Below are 17,691 nucleotides of genomic sequence, written 5' to 3'. Positions count from 1 at the left end.
TGTATCAGAAAAGTTGGGGAGAGGGTGCAGCTCAAAGGAATCTCCCCTTGTCTGTTGTTTCCATTCAAAAGTCCGTGTCATAAGAAAAGTACCACCAACTTTGTTTTCAGATAATTTTTAACCTAAACAATTTTCAAGCATTCTGTATTACAAAACAGAAAATGATACAACTAATGGAAGAGGTCAAAATGCTGGCATCACTTTGTTTCCACATTAATACATAAAAATGGACAACACATTAAATAAACATTTTGTTATTAACAATTATAAATATTAACACCAAAAGTCATGTATAAATTAGGAAATAAATGTACAAACTATTTCAAAGTGCTCTTTCAAATACATTATATACACAACATTCAAGAAGTTCTTAATGTAAGACATTTCAGATTGATGTAATGTTGCTGTTTCATTTTAAGTGTTGTTCATATTCTCTCAAAAGTATTTCATCACTTTCAAAAACCACATAAAAAGGCATAATTCTATGCTGGCAAAGAGCAATATTGCATTCTTCTGACTACCTGTATTATTAATTTATTGTAAAAAAACCCAATCTTACTTCCTTTCTGTTCCTTGCTATTTGAGAGTACTTACTTATATGAAAACACCAGCAGGGAAGATGAGAGAAATGTGAACTGATAAAAAAAAAGGTCTTCTATTTTCATCAGTAATTTAAATTGTTAATGTAGCAAGGGCAGTGCTTGGACAACATTTAATAGTAAACTCTTCATCTGTCCAGTTAAAGACTTTCCTCTATAGAAAAAAAAATAATGAATTGAGAGATCTGTTTTCCTGGTGGTCTCGGTTTTTCAAAATATAAAGTACTAGAACTTGAAATCCCATAAATACACCATTTCAGACAAAGAAAAGGAGAAAATCCTACAGAGGATGTATTTACTCTATATTGTAAATTTGCAGTTAATCGCGTATTAAAAAATGCTTATGGAGTATAGTCATCCTAGCCTTTTGCCTCAGAGAAGTTTCGTATTTTGTTCAGCACTTCTATAAGCACTTTACAAGTGCTTTTTTCAACACTTTATAAGAACATATAAAACTGAGTTGAAGTGACTTACATTGTTCATACTGGCTTTTACATACCACTAGTTTTTATTTCTAAATTCTCCCTCTATAGGTATTCTTTCACTGGTTGACCCCATTAATAGTTCCCCTCTCTATATGCATAATATTGTTTCACAATTAAAGCTGAATTTACTTGCTTATCTGCAATAAAGATGGATTTTTTTCCTTTTACTTCTGACCTATTTCTGTCAAGCTACAAGAGAAAAATAAAAGTGATGGTGAGCTGTGAGAACAGTCAACCAAGAGATTTGACAATATTTATGGTTACAATGCTTGCTGGAAAATCTGAGCAGGGGCAATGGAAGAATCAGAAATAAAGAAGGATGCCAGCCACCTGCTTGCAAAATTTGGCATGAAAATGTATATGTGAGTTATAAAATTTGGAGTAGTGTTTTTAAGACGAGTTTTGCCAGATGTTTTTCTCAGCTAAGCACAATATGAAGCAATATTGACATCTAGTAGGCTGACACTGCAAATTTCAGAGTTCTCTTCTATTTTTCTTTCCACAATAAAAATACTTTAGTTTACATGGATATATAAAAGGTGCTGCTTGTGATTAACATTTCCTTGAATATAGGTTTTGATCCTCTTTCTGTACCTTTTACAACAGAAATGTGGATTTATGCAGATTACTGAATTATAAGACTTGGGTAGATAGGTAGGTATTACAGAAATTGCAGTTAATTTTATTTTTTATCATACAGCATAGAACTGTCTTCACCTAAGGAATGTATCCATCCCCTTATTCTTACGAAGTAAAGTTAAGAGCCATGGATTTCAGAGGCTGGCAGGTAATCTTCAATGCATTCAGTTAAAAATGATCGATAACTTACCACGGGATACTTCGTCTGGACTGAGATATGACTGAATGGCTTTGTATTGAGCCAGACTGCAGAATAACCTGGCTGTTTTCCAGAATGGGCACAACTGTGATCAAATGATCCTAAAGCTATTTAGAAACATCAAGAATGGGGTGGGGTGGGGGGTAAATGAAAAAACTTCTGCATTGTATCAACATACAGTACTATACACACTACCAAATATCAAACCATTAAAGCATTGTCTTGTTACCAGTAGTGCACTGCTTCATATCCAGCATGAAATGAACACTGTTCACATACAGACGCTGCTTTGTGCTAAGGGGTAACCAACATATTACAATTAATCAAAACTGCCTGTACATCCAGTTCAAAAGATGGAGATACTATTGAAATGAATCTGACACAGGATCGTATTCTCTTATTGCTGATAATTTCCATATTGTCCCTATAAAAAAGAGAAATAAAAATGTTGGAGGATAATATATCAGAGTTTACAAACAATGAGTTAGACAATTTCTTTTGGTCTATGAATTTTGAAAGACCCACTGAAGTATCACCAATATGCCTCCACCAAATTATCAGATAGATTTATATGTGGAGCTAACAGCTAAATCTGCTTTTTCATAGCAGAGGTTTAGACAACTTACCTGCTCATAGCCATAAGGCCTCTGTTGCTGAGCGGATGGGCCTGTCTGAGAAGCTCTGTAACTTCCGTATTGCTGCCCCTGTCCCTGTTGGTAGCTGGAATACTGTGAAGAGGCTCCCTGTGCAGGACCTGAGAAGGCAGTGAAATCTATTAATAAGGCTTGGTTTGCTAGGGGGAATTCTTATGGTTAACATAATGTAAAACATGCTAGGAACAACGTAAGCTCTGCAAGTATGAACTGTGAGTAAATTTTGCCTCAACCTCCCCTCAAGCTTTACACTAGAAAGTGTTAATGCTAATAATGATCTAGTTGCAGCAGTGTAAACTTCAGGTTTTAAGCTTTGTGCAGAAAATGTGATACACTTTTAAGTGATTTGTCTCCCTGAAATCTGTATTGGCACAATTCAATTATTACCTATATGCAAGCTACCTGGCCTTTATTTTAGTAACAATTGCACGTTTAACTTATTTACTGAGGCTGTGCCACCATAAGCACTGCTGACCAGGCAGAACATAAGCAATTTCTTGCGTATAGAGATGCTTTTAAAACCCATGTAAATCAGACACACAACTGCACAAGGATATTGATTTCCTTTTATTTGGGACTGTATATAGACTGCTGTGTGCACTTTTTAGCATTATTGGTGGATTTTTGTGAAGGAGAACCTTTAAAAAGAGGAGGCCAGATTTTAACATCATAAACTGAATTTCGTGTTTCATTTCACGGAGTATGCCTAGTTTGAGTAGTCCAAACTACTAGTACTGCAGAGTCAGGTGTTAATAATTTAATTAAATTTTTAGGCATGTAGGTTCTACTTCACGAGAACTTACATTTCGAGAATGCGTTTGCTGTTTATATCGACATCAATTTATCAAGTTTGGTTAACATTGCCAGTTCAAGGTCAATACCACATCTGGGAAATCCACCAGAAATCCCTTGCCTTGAAGCTAGGATTCAGATTATTCCAATCTCTCCAGACCCTGTTTTTGTACTAAATAACCCGAAATGGTTTCTTTCTCCTAAAGGCTGAGGATACATACAAGCTGCCTCCAATTGGTCAGAAAACTCAGACAGCCATCAGACTCAGATTCTTTTGATGACAGTGGGCAACTCCGCCCCTGGTGACCTGAAGGGTTCAAAAGCCTGTTCAAAGCACTTCTACTTTTTTCCTTTCACCTCAGTCCCTCACCAAGGAACAAAACCCCGATGATGTTGCAAGAAATCTAAGTGAGAGAGTAATGATTCTCTGGATTGTTGATGTTATTTTTTCATGTCAGTTCAGAACTATTACATGTGTAGGAGGCCTGAGAATCCAGGCAGTCACCTCTTGCCGTCACTTAACAGGAAGTCAACATGAGGCAAAAGCGTGTTTTCTAACTTTCTGGCTTTCTTTCCAAAGACAGTGGGATGCAAGATGCTAACATAACAGTATGGAAGGCAGTGCTATACTAACGTATCTTACTGCCCAGAGTCCCCTTTCATGCTATGCTCTGTGGCTAGTTTTGGTACGTGGATGTCCAGGGTTAATCAAGGAAATAGTTTACAGCGTAATTTTAGCTTGGCAATGGAGGCGTCAGGACGAAGTATTGCAAAAACGTGACTGGTCAGTGACAGTTTTCTTACCATATCCTTGCTGTTGTCCTGGGTAACTTTGTTGATTTGGGTATTGCTGCTGGGAATATGTTTGCTGTTGTGCAGCTCCCTGTTGGTACCCTGCCTGCTGCTGGCTGTACTGAGAATTTCCTAAAGAGGGAAAAATTGAAATAGTTTGGTTAGAGATGAAGCAGGTATTTCACTGTACATGCAAATCATAGGAAAACAAAGAAGCCTTGGTCTGGAACTCATAGATGAGTACTCTTCAGAAACAGATGTTTACATTTTGCCTGTCATGATGAGTTTATTTCTTCAGTGATTTTTAGTTGTTTTGAACAGGAGAGAGTTGTTTATTTATACACATCACTAAACAGGCAAACAAGCAACCTGTTCCCCAAAGGATTTTTTTTAGCCCAGAAGTGTTTCAGAAGAAAAACACAGAGTCGCAGAGAAATTGCAAGTCATATTTTACATTTTTGTAAGCATTTCATTAGTATTTTAGGGGATTAGAGCTTTGCTTTACAAAGATTGCCAGTGCATTTTCCTACCTCCTTCATAATAATGTTGTGTAGAGTCGTCAAACGACCTGTCATAGCTCTGCTCAGTATAGGATGACTGCTGATAGGCATAATCACCATGTCCTACAAGGAATTGCAAAGATTTATCAGGTACATTATTAATATTACTAGAGATATATTGTTGAATACATATATTATGAAGCTGCTTATACACAGAGATGAGGCTAAGAGGAAGTACAGACCCCTTAGATAGAAAGTTGAATACATGTCAAGGAAAACCATACCTATAAATAAATCTCTTGCATTTACAAATCCAAACTTGGCTTTGTGCTCCTTTTGAAGCAGTTTGGATAGCAGGATGTGGTGATGTGTGTGTTTGTGTACCAGGCTCTCATGCCCTGGCATTAGAATTTTCTAGCATTTAAATGAAATGAATCTTAATGGATTTGCCACGTCCTTGCATGTGGCAGTCATGCTGGTCTACACTTCAGCAGTATTACAGTGACTACAGCTCAGAGGAATTACCATCTGGATAATATTGCTGATTCATAGGTTCTGAAGAGCCTTGTCCATGACTGTACTGTTCACTGTAATATTCTTCCTGACCCATGTACTGCTGCGAGGAACCTGCGAGGCAAAGACAAGAGAGAGCAAACTGAGCCCGTACGCTCCTAAGGGATGTTTTTTTCTTATCTGATTTTTTTTTAAAGAAAACAGTGTTTACATCAGGATAAGTAAACAAGCTATGTATGTTGAGAGCAGTTTCAAAGATGTTTTGCTCACTAGAAAAAGGAAATAAATTTGTATTCTCAGAACAAGCTGGCTGAAACTGAAATTACACAACGGTTGGTAACATGTCCTAAAACCATTCACTTCTCCGGCAATACCGAAAGTAATGTCTACATTTCATCTACTAATTGGAGTTATTAGAAAGCACAGGAATATATTCCATGCTCAAGAGCACAGACAGAATTAAATATATTTTAATTAATGTATTAATTTTTTCTTAGCAAAATTCAGTTTATGTTAGAATCAGTCTAGCAGCTTTATTACCTCTTAGAACTTTTTCCAGAGAGGTCTTAGAGCATGGTAGTTATCCTCTGGTGTTTTCCTTTCCTTGGCCTAATTTTTCGTACTAATTGCTGGCAAACTATATCTTCTTTGCAGAAATGTGTTCCTTGTTAACTGTGCCATGTTACGGCTGATCCAATACCATTTGAAAGAACTGAAAAGATTCCCAGTGGCTTGAGTGAGCTGTATGTCAAATTGTTCATCTTTTCTTTAGAGATATATGGTCCCTTTTAGACAGAATTATTTTTCTAAACACCTGAAATAATTAAATAGATAAATCTTGAAAATAGATTAAAGTTCATCTGATTGTCATGATACTTCCACCATTCGAGATTTCCTCTGTTCCCAGATGAGATTCCCTGCTCATAAACGTGACTTGGAAATTTTGTTGACTGACTTACCCCACAGGACAGACTGCATATCATCAATCTAATAATAATTACATCAATAATCTAGTAACAGATTTTACCTTGCTGTGAAGCTCTGTAAGGGCCCATTGGTCGCTGACCCATCATGCTGTTGCCCTGGTTGCTCTGGCTCATCATGGCAATGGAGGACTGCCCCTGGTAATGCTGGCTGCCTCCTTGCGCCGAGTTGTAATGCGACGTTGCTGCTTGCTGGTGCATCATGGAGACTACAATGTACATGGAAAACACTGTTTTCTAAAAGGATGTGATAGTTCTCTCCCTACTCTCTTTGGAAGCAAGTTAAAACCTTCAACTAACATGCATCCTGATAATTCTGTGAATTTTCCACAGGGGGAGATGTTTTCCTACTCCATGTATTTAACTCTTCTGCACTGTAATCCAGAAAGGATGTTATTATATGGTCAGTTCTTGCCATTTGCTTCAGTCACACATTTAAAAATACATCTAGACTTGATTACTATTAGTTTATTTAAAATAATGTAATCATTATCACAGTAGGATTAAAGAAAGACGTAAGAACTGATGCTTGTTCCTCTCTACCTCCTGGCTGCATTTCTTTTCTAATCAACTCTTTCTTCTACTTCCATCTTATTATATACCTGATGATTACACAGTTTAAATAAACTGACATTCTAGGATTTCTTTGATCCCTAAATTTCATATTGTCGGAAAGAATTATTAAGCATTGGGCATCCCATTCAATACTCAGTAGCAAACATTTTTGCAAATTAAGAGATCAATTCCAAGTTGTCAGCTAGTCTCTCTATACCCTGCAAGCAGTGTGAAGTATCGATAAAATAACAAAAAAGGGGTAGTAATGTACAAAGAGTAAATGTGTAATGCTCTTCAGCGGGCCATTTCAGCTAGGATAAAGGTGCTTCTCCGATCCCTCCCACGGCTGAGGGATTTGCTACCAGGGGCTATCAGATCGTGCTGCTGCACTTTGAGCTAGCTCTCTTTTCCCCAACTCATCGCTAACCATAGCAAGTCCGTGTAAATTAAAGCAAGTCTGAAACTGTTCTGACTTACACTGGTGCCTGGCACCTTGAAATTCAGAGATGTCTTAAAGCTGTCTGCTCCTCTTGTATGTTTGTCGCTGTCTACAGAAAATATTTACAGAACAAATTCATGTGTGGTAAACCTCTGAGGTCACTGAAAAGTCAAGTTGGCCCAGAAGGAGGAAGAGGGAGTTTACCTGGATTAGACTGCATGTTGATGTTTGTTCGAGAGACATAATTGCCTATTGACCCCTGGCCTTGCATTGGCACATTCTGAGATGCAGGCACTGTATGGCTATAACCAGGCCCAGTTCCATGACTGCTGACAGTCATACTCAGAGAGGTCGTGGGCATAGTGTTCTGGCCTGACTGCTGCATAGACACGTGATTAGGACCTAGAAAAATTAAAGAGAGCAACAAGAAAATCTGTGCTATTATTGGCAACGTACAGTGAGCATTAAAGCCCTCACGGCCTTTCTAAAATACCTTATGATAAGGCAAAACAAAATAAAAAAAATCCTCATTATTAAAATTCTCTGTTATCTACAGGCAAATTAAAACTGCCTACTGCACAGTTAGAGTGATCCCCCTCTTCCTGGCAGCCAGATCCAGGCTGTACAGAATTGCAGACAGGAAGAACAAAACCAGCAGCAATACCCTACAACCAGTTCCTCGCAGGCAGCAGAATTAACAAATGCCAGTAATTACAGATACTTCAGAAAATACATGGACTCTGGAAACAACCCAGCCTTCGCAAATTTGTCCTTTCCTTCCTCCTGTCCTGCTGGTGATTCCTCTTCCCACCTCACACAGATGGTGACAATGGGAAGACTGAGACTTCACACATTGCTGCACCCATCAGTTCCTTTATAACCAACCAACCTTCTCAGCTGGGGCTTGTGAAGTGCCGATGGACCCTCTCCTCAGAGGACAACCTCGTCTCTCCCTCTCCTGAAGTTTGACTTGGCTCCTCAGACTTTCGGAAGATAAATTTTCCAAGTTACCATAATAATCCCTGTATTCCCTTTCCAAAATCACCATATTTAATCATCAGACTGCTACAATTATACTCTGAGTTTGTATTAGCCTGCTTACCTGTCAGTACGCTTATTTTTTAAAATTCTATTGCTGTTGGGTAACTAAAATTGGGGAGAGTCTGGCTCTTATTTTTTGTTGTTTGTTGCTGTTAATACTTTTGTGAATGAGTTTTGGAAAGTTGTTTTCATTGTGTATTGTTACTGTCTAAATTGTGATAATGTGTATTGTTGTCTATCTGAATTCAGCTGTATTGTTGTCAATCTAAATTAATTTAGGTAGAATGGAAGACATGCAGAATCTCCAGAAGACACGGAATTATGTTGTGATGTTTAGATAATGATATCTTAATTCACAGTTATTAAGTGTATCTACAGCCTCTGAAAAACGTGTCTAATTCTCTTAGTACAAGCCTCATTAATTACTCTTAATGGTATTTATAGACATCAAAATGAGAAAATTTGCTGTAGATTATTATATTTTCCTCTGATGGAGAGATACAAGCAGCATTTTCAACACGAGATAAAGAGTCAGCTCTACTTAATTCAGCAGAGCCAGGTCAATATACCAGAACAGAGATCTCGCCCTGTGTTTTGCTCCAGTTTTTGTATGTCTTGCAAAGCTGATACTTCTTGTGCAACACAAGACCACCTGGTGTTTGAATGGAGCTAGCAGCTGCTTTGAGCGAGAGATGGAGTGAAGCAAGTGTTGGTAAACCTTGCCCTGTTTGCGTGGGAAAACTTAAGAGAATCTTGGCCTTCTTCAAAGCAAAAAAAAAAAAAAAAAAGCTTCGGCTACTTTATGTTTGTAAGGGAAAATATGAAAGCATGACCAAAAGTGTTTAGATAAAAACACTAAAACAGTAAGATAAATACAAAGCACTGAACCTCTTTCATACTTTCATGAACCTAAGGCAGTTGGATTATTCTTTGAAAGGCCTCATTCATGATTTCCGAACAGTTAAAATTCTCAGTTGGGCCCAATTCTATCTGGAGGCAGCTGAGTTTCCCTGGTTGGTTCATGGAATAATCTATTGGGTTTCCCTGCAGGGCTGTGCCATGAAGAATCACTGGCTTGTGGATGGTGGACTACTTGAAATCTCAGTGGGTTGGGTTGTTTTTTAGCTTGTCCCCATCAACAGAATTATCATTACAATTGAGACAGCTGCCACTATGGAGAGTTACAGCGTGTGTAGGGAATTACCTAGCTACTGTCCTGCAGAGGTGATGCCTGTAAGGTCCTGACTGAGGACAATAAAGAATAGAATGTAGTAGTTTCTATGGCTTCTTCCCTGTTCTTCCCTCTCTTACAAAGCTGCACCTGTTCATTACAGACTTTCATCTCTATTGCCATTAGATGAGAAATTTTCACAAGCACTAGAGCCCTATATGTATTTGAATTGTTTGTGCATATTTACTCCTGATTTCCAAAAAACACTGTCCAGCAATTGTTGACTGATGTGAAATAATTTCTCAGTCTCAAAGTCTATTTACACATCCAGACTGCAGTGTCATCTAGTATCGTTGTGCTAACTTGATTCTGGGTGGCACAGAGACAGTAGCAGCAGAGGCTGGGAACCACGGAGCGTCCCCAAGCCCCAGAGTGTGCAGGTCCCATCTCACAGCAGGGACTGGCAGCGGAGCATATGCCATCACTGCTGCTGTCACCTAGGCTGTGTCCTCAGTCACACCTTCGTTTTGAAGTGCAGCTGTGTCCTCAGCCTGGCTTACAGTGGACTGACATTTTCATGATAAAATACCTGGCATTATGTAGGTGACAGAGTCTCAGTGATTGGGCAGAGAGTGAACCACCCTGAGACCCCCCAATTCAGGCTGGGTTTTAGCACTGGGCTGGGGCAACGTGAGGGGAAGAGCCCTGGCTGCTCCTGTTCTGCCATGACTCGAGTCTTCAGGACTGCCCGTCTGGTTCTTTCCATCAGCACTACATTACTATCAACAACTGGAGGGTAGGGGGCAGATAAGAAACCAGCAACAATAACACTGAAAATATAGATTCTTAGTAAAACAAAACAATGTTTTGACTGACTTATTATAATACTTATACTAGGTAATAAATCTTTCAGAAAGAAGGCCCAGTTAAATTAATAAGTTCATTTTACAAGCTGTAACTGTTCAAAGGAGGTACCTCATCCATTAGTTTAAAAGGTACTATCAGCTTGACCACAAATAGATTTTTAAAAAGTCAGAAGTAATTTCATGGCTTGTATCTGCTCTTGAGTCCCCCCACCAAGGTCTGTGATTTTACAATCAGGTATTTCTATTTATAGAAACTGTTTTCTCTCTCTGTCACTCTGGGAAAGACCCACAGAAACAAGAACTGACAAAATAACTATGAACTACCAAATAAATAAACACATTATTCATACTATACAATGCACAGAGTAAAAAAAATAAAAAATTGTCTTTCAATTAGTTTCTTTTCAGTTGCACGACCAAAAGAAACAAATAGACAAAGCGTGTTATCTTATTCACATGAAATCTCTGTGCAAACTCTTTGGCTATGTAGTACAATCTCTGCAAGCTTCTGTAGAGGACAAAGACTGATGCAACACCAAATTATTTTTAAGAAGGCATGTACCATGGAAGATCTTTGCAATCTAAAGGCTCGGTTGTGCGGTTAGTCATGCAAGCAATTCCATTTTACCCTGGCCAACCTCACCACTTCCAAGAGAAAAATATGACAATATATAATTTTTCTTACTAAAAACTTGGATGCATCTTTACTTGGTGATTTTCATTATGCGTTTTTTAAAAAATGTTTTTAATTTCTCCCCTAGAAATACTATGCAGATTGGAGTCCTTGCAGAAGCCAACATCATTACTGACTGTAGCCATTTTGTGATGATTTCAGCATGTGCCTGAAATCCCCATATGCCTGAAAGGTGAGTTAGGAGAGGTCTTTTACAGCTCTGTAAGTATATTCTGCATTAATGATTTTGTTGCCAAGCAACAGCAAAGCAGCACAAAGGGGACCGGAGCTCACCATTGCTAATCTGACTCTGCATGAGCGAGGAAGGAGGAAGGCCCGTCCCAATGGCATCACTGAGATTGCTCTGTGAATGGAGAGATTGGTTGGATGCACTCTGAGTCATTCCTCCGGGGCCCAAGTTTATGTTTTGCGTTGGTGGCTGCAAATAACAAAAGAGGAGAAGCACATTTTTGGTTAGGTTTTAATTAGAAAAATAATAACCCCCAAATTAGCCTGACTATGACTAAAAACTGCCTCAACTAAATATGTGCTTCCTTCACTTTTTGGGCTTGCTTGCATAAACCTTTCTTCGTGTGACTACTGCGTGAATGACAGTCGGCACCACACTGAGAAGCCGACAGGCAGCACAGAGGAGATCTTAAAATTGTGCTTAGAATAGAGTCTGGCTTCTGTGCCCGTTCTTCCATACTTACATGAATTTCATTTTGTGCTGGTCAGAACCTAACTGCTGAGGGGGTATGCATGAGCAAAGACGATACACAAGTGTGTTGACAAATGACCTCTGCCAAGCATAAAGCTCTGCTGTATTTTATGGGATACCTCCAAAATCAATCCATTTAGCAAGAATAACACAATGTTTAAAGACAAACCAATGCCCAGATGCTGAATTAGATTTTTGACATAAAATAGTGGCATTTTTTCCTGAGTAAAGAATACAATGAATAGGTAAAGAATAATGAATCTGGAACAAATGGAGCCCAATCGTATCTGTACCACTGCACCATTTGTAGTATATAGAACTTGAGCTATGGAGACAGAGATTAACACAAATGTCCCAAATAATGTGTTTTAAACACAGTAAAAGTAACCTTTGTTTAGTGGTCTACTTGACCGCTCCAAAGGTTTTACTAAAAAATAATACTAAAAAATGGTTTATAGACAGTGATCAGTAACAGAATCAAAGACCATTTCCCTCTGGCTTAGTAAATGTATCTGATGGCAGCACTGGTACTTACAGCAGGAAGCAAGGACTGCATATTCTGGTTAGAATCTGCTATTGTTGCCAAGTAAACCAGGTTTCTGTGCAAGATTTGTTGGTATCTACAGAATAAGGAGTAAAGCTTATTTGGAAAGGGTTAACAATACAGAAAATTCCAAACCTGTATCTTTTTCTTTTTTTCTATTTAAAAACGAGTACTTACATTAGCCCACTTTTCATCTGTCATAATAAATAGCAATAGGAATGACCTGTCTCTGTGCTGTCATACTTTTCATCAAGGATCGGTGTGTTCAACACCTCTTTTACAAATGGGGAAGCTTGGGGGAAGGGAGAGGTGGAATACACTCTCTTTGAAAGCACTTTGAACTGTGAAGCCAGGACCTCACTCTTTGAGTACTGACACCCGGGCAGCTGCTTGAACAATTAGCCACTTCTTCCTCTGTTTAACAACGATCCTAGTAGTAATGAAATTCCAGAACTCCAAAAAAACCAAAACCTGTTTGCCCTGCCAGCAAGCTGAGAAGAACAAGGTTTTTTTCAAGAGTACTCTAACTGGAGTGTTTACTCAAGTAAGCACCACCAGAACCATTTGTGCTCCTTCACAGTTCTCGATGAACTGGAAAAGCTCCTAATAAAGAACAGGAGGGCATCCAAAAGCAAACAGCTGCGCTACTCAGCGAAGGGAAGAGTCAAACTTTTGGAAACAGGGAGGGTTCCAAGAAAGCAAGAAAAGATGCTTTTTAGCATGAGTTTTCTTCTGAGAAGGGGAAAATGGCTGGGAAGTGGGAAAAATGAAACTAGAATGGTGACATGACTTCTCTAAAAAAAGGTATCTTGTTTAGACCGTTTTTTTGAAAGTACGGCTTTCTAGGTTTGGCCCCGTAACCTGATCTTTCATGGGACAGATTGGCTATTCTTCCTGACTGAGATTTTATGCCTCGAGTTTATAAAAGTATCTTGCTTTCACGATTAGGAATAATAAGCAATGCTACAAACTCCTATGTCTACATGCATAGTGTTTTAACCATGTATAACCACATGGCTGATCCTTAACATTGAACTACTTTCTGATGAAAATGCGTTATTACCTTAGTACCTGATTCTACTTTTATTTAATGAATCTGCACAGAGCAAGTGGTCCAATAACCATAATTGTTTGTAATTATTTTAATAAATGATCTGTTAAAAATATTGTAAATACTAAATACTCAAATGCTTCAGAAAAAAACCTCTGTGCCAAGAACAACATACATTTCTTAATACAAGTGAATCTAAAAAAACAGTCCAGCTATTTTCTCAGTGATCAGTGAGCAGAACTGTTCGTAGCACTGTTCTTGAGGACACCAAGATTTTCTGACATACTCCAAAACTCGCAATACTCACTGAGTACATTCTGCAGTTTTCCCCTTGCTCTGATAATCCATAATACACTGTATTAGGTGGTGATTTTCATCTAGCATCTGCATAAAAGAAATACGATCAAAACACGTTACTATGAGAATCGTATTAAGTCCCATGTTTATGTGATACTCCACATTCACCCTTCTTGGCAGTGGGTGGTATTTTGTGCAGTTTTGTTGCCTTGGGACATTACAAAGTACCTACACGTGACTCTATTGAGCCACACGATTGTGCTTTTCAAGTCTTTCCCTTATGAACTGTTATCTTTAAAGGACTTAGTTGAAATACGCAATATGGAAGAACGAATGAACTTACCTTTTCTGCTCCTTAAATGGCAGATAGATTTTTATGCTGCAGAAGGAAAACGCTTTCACTATGAAATACCGCCGCCTCATTCAAAACCACCGCCCAACCCTTTCCAAAACCTCAGATTTTACTAACATGCCTACTTTCAAATAAGAACTATACTGGCAAGCAATTTAAACCTACTAGTTTTCCTGCATAGGAGTAGTGTGTGCAGACTACCGAGCTTGGTGACGTATAAAATTTGCATTACTGGATCTACTGAAACCACATTAAAGAGAATTATACCCCAATGTGCCCTTTGGGATAGTTCAGTTCTAATACATGGAGGACTTAAAATGAAAACACCGAGTTACTATATATCAGTTAATTTATGTGTATCAGTGGCTGCTAGCTTAGTGTCGTTCAATAAATTCTAGTGACTGACTTGTTCCAAGGAAATCAGGGCTGCTGGACAAAATGACCACTGACCTTTGTTTAATGGACTCATAATACAATTAAAAGCTTAAAATATCCTTTGATTTGTTTTCAGATTTCAAATACAATAGTTTGTCTCTTTCCCCCAGCTTTCTCGTGAATGCGGCAAGCTTTCTGCAGGTGAATGAATGGAAAAATAACAACAGTATTTACAAATTTAGGTTTGCTTCTGGCAAAAACTCCCTCCACAGTACAGTCTGTGGGTACCATTGCTATTAAGTGCTTGCAAGATTGGGCCTTTCAGCCACTGGGTTGTCAGGAGAGAACTCTTCAGGAAAGAGTTGAGAAACATGTTTATGAGTTGAATGTGAATTAATCCATGTAGGTATGTGTTCTAATCAGAGCAAATTCTTGACCCATTCAGATAGCAACAAGGGCTAGATGATGGAAAAAAGGAGTAGAAGAGTGTTTCTGATGCACCTGCAATCTAGCAAGTCACTCCCTGAGAGAACTCGGCTTCTCCTGCTTCTGCCTTGGAATTCGCAAGTTGGTCTGAACTTTGTGGATGCCTCAGTCCATGACAGACTCTGACTGGTGGGACCCACGGTGGCGGGGGGCCGAGGAGAGGGGACGATGCTGTGGCTGCCTGGGCATGTCGGCCCCCTGCTCTCCAGTGCTGGCAGGGGACGTCGCCACTCTGTCAGGCAGGAGTCCATGTTCCTCCTGTCTGCCTACGCTCACATGGCAACCCGGGTGCAGCGTATAATTTTAAGAGAAAGTACTCCCGCCTGATGCATGGTGCAGCTCTTTGTTTCATGCTCAGTACTCATTGTCGTACAGAATTTTCACCTGTCTCAGTGGAAATTCTGTATATAGAATTAGCAAAGAATATAAATCCATCCTCTTCTATTTCCACAACAGATACCACTGACAGTATCTTCACATTCAGTTAAGATGTGTACTCAGCAGCAAGAGTCCAAGCAATATTACAGATATCTTCATCAGGAAAGGGATATGCTTCTACAATTAGCCGAATAACATTTTACTTACTGAAAAAGGAATGGGGAATAGCTCTTTTCCTAACTTGGGAAAAAGAACTGAGTTCTGATCTCCATTACACAGAAGAAACTGAAGTTTCCTGCCCTGCAAATGCTATTTGATGAACTGTCTCAAAGCCCCACCATCACTGCTCTCTTGTCAGAAGTTCTAACGTGAGTTCCTCACCTCCATGTGAGGAATAGTCGGTACTGGAATAATAACAGCTTTGAAAGACTATCAGAATTGAGTTAATAAATAAAAACAAGCTGCCTATATATTATGAATGCAAATAAAAATAATCTTGTTTTTCAATGAAATTGGCACGTGTTCTAAAAAGCCCACTTTATGAGGATTTTTTGGGTCGTTTGCCCAGCCCCTGCTCCTTCCCTCGCTGCCCCAGCGCCATCCGTGCCCACAGAGCCCATCCCGTCACTGCACCTCAAGTCTCTTCCTCGGCATCACTGCTGCCAAAACCGCTGCCAACAGCCCTGAAGCAACATCCCAGCAAATGCACCCGCGATGGGAAATGGTTCCGCACGTTATTGGTAAAGAAATAACACTTTGAAGATTCCATAAAGTTCATGAATATGCAAAAAGGGGAGTCCTTGAAAATCAAACTGGAGATACCCTGGCTGCCCTTTGTCTGTGGATACAGTCACGGTTTTAAGTACAAAGTAGATGAATTATGAAATTCTGTCCTAACCTCAACCAATCCGGAGGCTAGAGAAAAACTTACCCACTGAGTCTGAAATATTTTAGTATTTAAAATTAAGTGGTTCACAATATTACATGTGCTGCAAGAGCTACACAAAATGGGATTAGTTTCCACAGTCTCCTGAGATTCAGGTCATCTCTTCAGTCTCTCCTACAGCGGTCTGTCCTGTCTTAATCTCCGTCCTGTCACAGTCTGCCACTGGGTTTTTTTTCCCTAGAAGGCATAAATTGGCACCAGATGCTGGTTTGGCTCCAACCCCCCGATGATGGTTAACTGCGGTACCAGCAACGGCACTTCTTCACCCGTCGCTATTTCCGAAGGGGCCACGGAGAACATGCACCCCTCGCTGCCCCCGCACGACACGCAGCACCCATGCGGTGGGGAGCACGCAAGAACACCATGTACAAATGACAAGTAGCGGGCAAAGTAAAAACATGCATGTTCTTTATTGACATTTCCAGCCTCTTCCCCGCTGACCGCGACCCTCTGCCGGAGCCAGGAAGGGTTATCGGGGTGTGCACGGTCCTTGCCATTGGAATGACCCCTTCCCAACCAGGAAACCCGGCTTTGGCCCCCACAGGGGAGAAATCTCTCAAAGCCTTTGTTTGCCATTGAACATCAATAAATATCAACAATAATGATGATAACAGTGTATGAAAAATACAGCACCAGCGACTGGTGCTCCCTCTATCTTCGCAGAGAGTAAAATTCTGCATCCCGATACAAAAGAAAACCCTTGCAAATTCAAGATTTTATTTTAATTCGGTTTTTTTTTAGGCTGGATCTGGCGGGGGGGGGGCAGAAGCCGGCATGCCACCCACCGCACGGTAACCGTGCGGCTGCGGGTCCCGGCGCGTCTCGGGCGGCGTCTCCCCTCCGCGCCCCGCAGGGACGAGGTGCCAGCGCGGCCTCAGCCCCGGCTCCTCCGCGCTCTCTTCGCACCTCCGCTTTGTTCCACTTCCTCCTCCTCCTCCTCCTTCCCCCACCTCTCTCTCTCTCCGGCCGGCCGTCTCCGCAGCCCTCGCCATTCCGCCTCCGCTCCGCCCGCCCCGGCCTCCCGGCGGCAGCACCGGCGGCGGAATAAACCTCAAAATCCTGGGTAGAAAAGCATGCTTTTTTACCTTCTGGATAGTTTGCTGGGTGACCTCCCCTTTGCCTCTTGGGCGAGCAGAAGCAAAGGCAACCGACATGGTGGTTTGGGTTTTTTGTTTTGTTTTTTTTTTTTTTTTAACGTGCCTATCACATATGTGTTCCCGGCTGCGATAATATTGTTATTATCTGCCCGCTCTGGCCGCGCTCAGCCCCGCCGCAGTGCGCGGGGGGAGCCGCCGCAGATGGTACGATCTGCGCCCCGCCGCCGGCCCCCGGCCCCGTGCCGCCGCCCGCCCCGGCCCCGCTGCTCCACCCTCCCCGCTCCGCCGGCTCGGGGCGGGGCGGCGGGGGGGGCGGGAAGCGGGCGGGGGGCGGCCGCTGCCGGTCCCGCCGCCTCTCCCCGCCCGCCGCACATGGTGCGTCCCGGCCGCGGGGCTTCCTGTCGCAGGCGAGCGACGGCTCCTGCCTCTGCCGCCAGCTGCGCCGGCTGCGCCAATTGCGTAGGGCGGCCGCCCTGTACGCCAAGGGAAGGGGGTGGGTGCGACGGGTGCGTAAGGCGGCCTCTGTACGCCAAGAGCGTACGTG

At 41.0% G+C, this 17,691-nt stretch overlaps 1 protein-coding gene across 2 annotated transcripts; it reads right to left on the bottom strand.

Moving 5' to 3' along the window:
- Positions 1–208: 208 nt before the first annotated feature.
- On the bottom strand, positions 209–17,681 carry SS18L1 (SS18L1 subunit of BAF chromatin remodeling complex). 2 transcript variants are annotated; one of them, XM_063350442.1, is made up of 11 exons: positions 17,136–17,681; positions 13,524–13,600; positions 12,157–12,241; positions 11,195–11,339; positions 7,354–7,551; positions 6,200–6,364; positions 5,185–5,286; positions 4,690–4,782; positions 4,172–4,291; positions 2,549–2,676; positions 209–2,346 (listed from the first exon to the last, which is right to left on the bottom strand). In XM_063350442.1, exons 1-11 carry the CDS (start codon positions 17,202–17,204, stop codon positions 2,320–2,322), a joined length of 1,209 nt encoding a protein of 402 aa, XP_063206512.1. In that variant the 5' UTR covers positions 17,205–17,681; the 3' UTR covers positions 209–2,319. The 2 variants fall into 2 exon arrangements, with proteins under 2 accessions (XP_063206512.1, XP_063206513.1); XM_063350443.1 differs by lacking the exons at positions 12,157–12,241; positions 13,524–13,600.
- Between the last annotated feature and the right edge of the window lie 10 nt (positions 17,682–17,691).

Source organism: Chroicocephalus ridibundus, chromosome 12 (genome assembly GCF_963924245.1).
Source record: "Chroicocephalus ridibundus chromosome 12, bChrRid1.1, whole genome shotgun sequence".
NCBI lineage: Eukaryota > Metazoa > Chordata > Aves > Charadriiformes > Laridae > Chroicocephalus > Chroicocephalus ridibundus.
This window is presented reverse-complemented; position numbering and strand designations above follow the sequence as displayed.

What these genes read in the sequence shown, in the direction of transcription:
- SS18L1 (XM_063350442.1), bottom strand. Translation starts at nt 17,204, where the DNA reads ATGTCGGTTGCCTTTGCTTCTGCTCGCCCAAGAGGCAAAGGGGAGGTC. An exon ending in AAAACTGCAGAATGTACTCA is followed by an intron (nt 12,242 to 13,523) that starts GTGAGTATTGCG and finishes CTTATTCTGTAG; the next exon opens with ATACCAACAAATCTTGCACA. An exon ending in TCAGCAATATTATCCAGATG is followed by an intron (nt 4,783 to 5,184) that starts GTAATTCCTCTG and finishes AATTCCTTGTAG; the next exon opens with GACATGGTGATTATGCCTAT.